Source organism: Aplysia californica, unplaced genomic scaffold (genome assembly GCF_000002075.1).
Source record: "Aplysia californica isolate F4 #8 unplaced genomic scaffold, AplCal3.0 scaffold00172, whole genome shotgun sequence".
Classification (NCBI taxonomy): domain Eukaryota; kingdom Metazoa; phylum Mollusca; class Gastropoda; order Aplysiida; family Aplysiidae; genus Aplysia; species Aplysia californica.
In genome coordinates this window covers 228074-231343 of record NW_004797442.1, presented here as the reverse complement: position 1 = coordinate 231343, position 3270 = coordinate 228074, and the positions used below count along the sequence as shown (strand labels likewise).

The 3270-nt window shown below is 42.8% G+C and overlaps 1 protein-coding gene across 1 annotated transcript in view; it reads right to left on the bottom strand.

Moving 5' to 3' along the window:
* Positions 1-3270, bottom strand: part of LOC101859635 (luc7-like protein 3) — a 30924-nt gene extending 27654 nt beyond the window's left edge. The window contains exon 1 of the mRNA XM_013082388.1: positions 3169-3270. Coding sequence (XP_012937842.1) covers positions 3169-3270 — 102 coding nt within the window. The remainder of the gene's footprint in view (positions 1-3168) is intronic.

Sequence of the window (3270 nt, the reverse complement as noted above, 5' to 3'; positions counted from 1 at the left end):
GTGTCTCTTTTTAAAAAAATCAATAATCCCTGCCCTACACCGTAGTCCTATACTTCGCAAAGCTCGACTTTTTAATGAACTTTGGCGACCCCAACAAACGCCGGTGCTCACCGATGCCGTACCTTGTAGTGCCTCGCGCGAAGGTTCACTGACCTGTCACGCTGGCGAACCCGACAATCTAAAAATCGGACAAAGCTTGTATTTTCTTTTCACCCCCACCCCTACAAGTGACAGCACGGTGAAGAGTCCGAGTAATTATTGATTTTATTTGCACGGCGACAAAGCGGGTATACTGTACAACCTGCATATTACAAATGTTGCGTTGTCAGTTCATATTATCTATGCCAAATTTGAGGGTGGTAACGAAAGCGAAAGTAGATTTGATTTTCCCGATCGAGCCTCGGTGTCACATACACTTCCACCTGCCGCCATAGCCGGCTTTTTGCGTGAAACGTACTCTCAGACGGGGAAAAGGTGAACGAATAATTATATCACAATCGCGACCGGCAAAAACAGAGTCATGTAACGCGGCTAGGGTTCACTGAAAAGTCTTGCTGGCTTCATCTCTCAGTATGCAGGCTAATTTACGACCGTTTACCAAATTTTTACTACCTTCAAAGCAAATTTACTACCATTTACGACCAGGGCACCGAATTTACGGCTTTTTTACGACATTGCTGGACACCCTGATAGATCTATTACCATCTCGGCGTTGAAATTCAAACTCCATATAGTTTTCGGTGTACACGATACAAAAGTGTTCCCGACACCAAAAGTATAGGTTAATTTATGTGTACGAACTTCAACGTCCACATATCATTATTTTGCCTTATTTTCTAATTGGTTGCCGAGTTTCATTCGGATTGGTTTGGAAATAGAGCAAACCGAGGTTAACAAAGTTAGTCACCTACGCTTCGGCCGGGTCCGCAAAATCGCCCGTAAACGGGGACCAAATTTTAGCCGCACGGGAAAGCCCGATTGGCATTGCTAATAAATAGAACGAATCCCTAAATAGAAAGCTCTGAAAGATAGAGTATTATTTTCATCAACGATTAACACAGTCCCACGATATTTAAGGCAAAAACACACGTTTCCCGGCACGCGCTCTGTACACCAACAGTACACACTGAGTGACCCCTGCAGCCTGCCCGGAATGTCCGACGTAATCGGTTGCTGATAAGATTCACATCTCAGCACAGACGCAGGACAAGAGTTAAGTAGATCTAGATCTAGAAAGTGGCTATTCTCACCCGCCCAGAAGTTCTCGCAAGATCAACTCCTCCCCTCTTCTCTCTCTCTCTGTCTCTTTCTGAATACTGTCTATCGGTGTGGACGATCAAATTGACCAAAACAAAGTTAAAAAATGATGTTAAAACACAAAAGTAAATTAATTTGGTTGTCTACAAAGATGCTACGGCTATTTAACTTTTCGAATCGAGCCGAACTACGCGGGTCGCCATTTTGTTTTGCCCGGAAATTCTCGCGCTACTCCTCTCTCTCTCTCTCCACTGCCCACAGACAAAATTGTACGCTTTTAGTAGGCTACAGTTGTAATGGAACGTTTGTTCACGGCACAGAATTCTACTAGACCTGCATGTGAGCCTCAACCAGATTGTCTGAAAATTTTGCGCAACCCCCCCCCCCCCCCAAAGGCCTTTGTGGGTGTCATAAGGAAGAACATCCGAGTAACGAGCCACCACCCCAACAAACACAATAAAGAAGAGACCTAACCCTAACCCTACCCCCAAAAAGAACCTGCAACGGGCCTCATGTAAAAAGGCCAAACAAGTCCTAAATGAAAAAAAAAATTTTAATTTAAAAAACCACACTCCAAAACAAACAAGGAGCATATAGATCTAGATCTAGATTCTAGATCTATATATGGCTTACATCTACATTGCTATAGGGTTTGATACAATAACACAATAGAATTGGAATATATAATATGAATCCTTCATATATATATAGTAATCTAAATAAATCTAGGTCTAGATCTTGTAGAACAAGTGAATAGGAATAGGCCTTGAACTAGAAATCCGCATCCGATTCCGAACAGAGGGACTCAGCTGAGTCTAGATTCTAGATCTAGATCTAGATTCTAGATCTTTACTAAATAAATAAACAATTCACGCACCTGATGAAATGCTTATTTTTACCAATATAAAGATTACAGCACAACCTATGATAGGGTTTGACACAATAAAATTGGAATATGAATCCTCCATTGAGGTCTATAATGATCTATATAAATCTAGATCTAGATTCTTTTAGAACAAGGCAAGAGAGTCGGACTTGAATGAATCCACACGATCTGAACAATTGAATTAGTCAACAAACGAAATTCAAAATGGCCGCTCGAGCACGAAACTGAAAGTAGATAATTTAAGTTGTCGTCCTTTTTCGTATTCGCATTTCTACTTAGGTTCCGACAATTATGTCGGAAACGCCGACGTCGGCAGTCGGCGGTGCGCGCGTCGGCGGTCGGCACGAAAACGAAAGTGCCGACGAAGTCGACGGGAGAAAAATGGGTCACTGGCAGTCGGCCAAGCCTCGCACTACGCACATTGACTGATACAGGCGGGCCTAGTGATAGCATCGGCCGGTTCGCGGGTCGGGTCGCGATTGTCGGATTTCAGACGATTGTCGGCAAACATGCAGGTCTATTCTACAATTTTTCTGTTATCACAGTGTAGAATTCTGTGGTTTAGGGTGAACGCAAAATTTGGTGAACGCACACCGGGTGACAATAGCCACAAGACTCGCCTGCACTATTCTCACTCCGGGTGAGAATAGAGGTGGCCCTAGATCTAGATTCTAGATCTAGAACTAGAATCTAGATTAGTACCCGATCGTTCAACGTTGTAACCCAAACGTTGGATTCAAAATTATACTCAACAACAGACAAAACTTCCTCCCCACCCCCTCCCCGAGCTTTCTCTCAAAGAGAGACTATCTAGATCTAGAAATCTAGATTAGATCTAGAAATCTATCAGTAGATTCTATCATCACAGTAAAGCCAGTTGAGTTCCTAGATCTAAATAGAATCTAATAATATAGGCCCTAATCTCTAGATTTAGAGAGCTAGATCTAGATCTAGATCTAGTACTCATGCTCTTCAAGCCAACATCATCCATAGTTAAAGAAATAGTCTAAATTATATAATCATACATCTGCACTATCCCAACTAAGATCTTCTGGGTTGTCAGCGGGGTCGAGATTTCGAGACCTCCCCATCAGCTCATCAAGCAATGCTTTCGCCTCAGCAGCCAT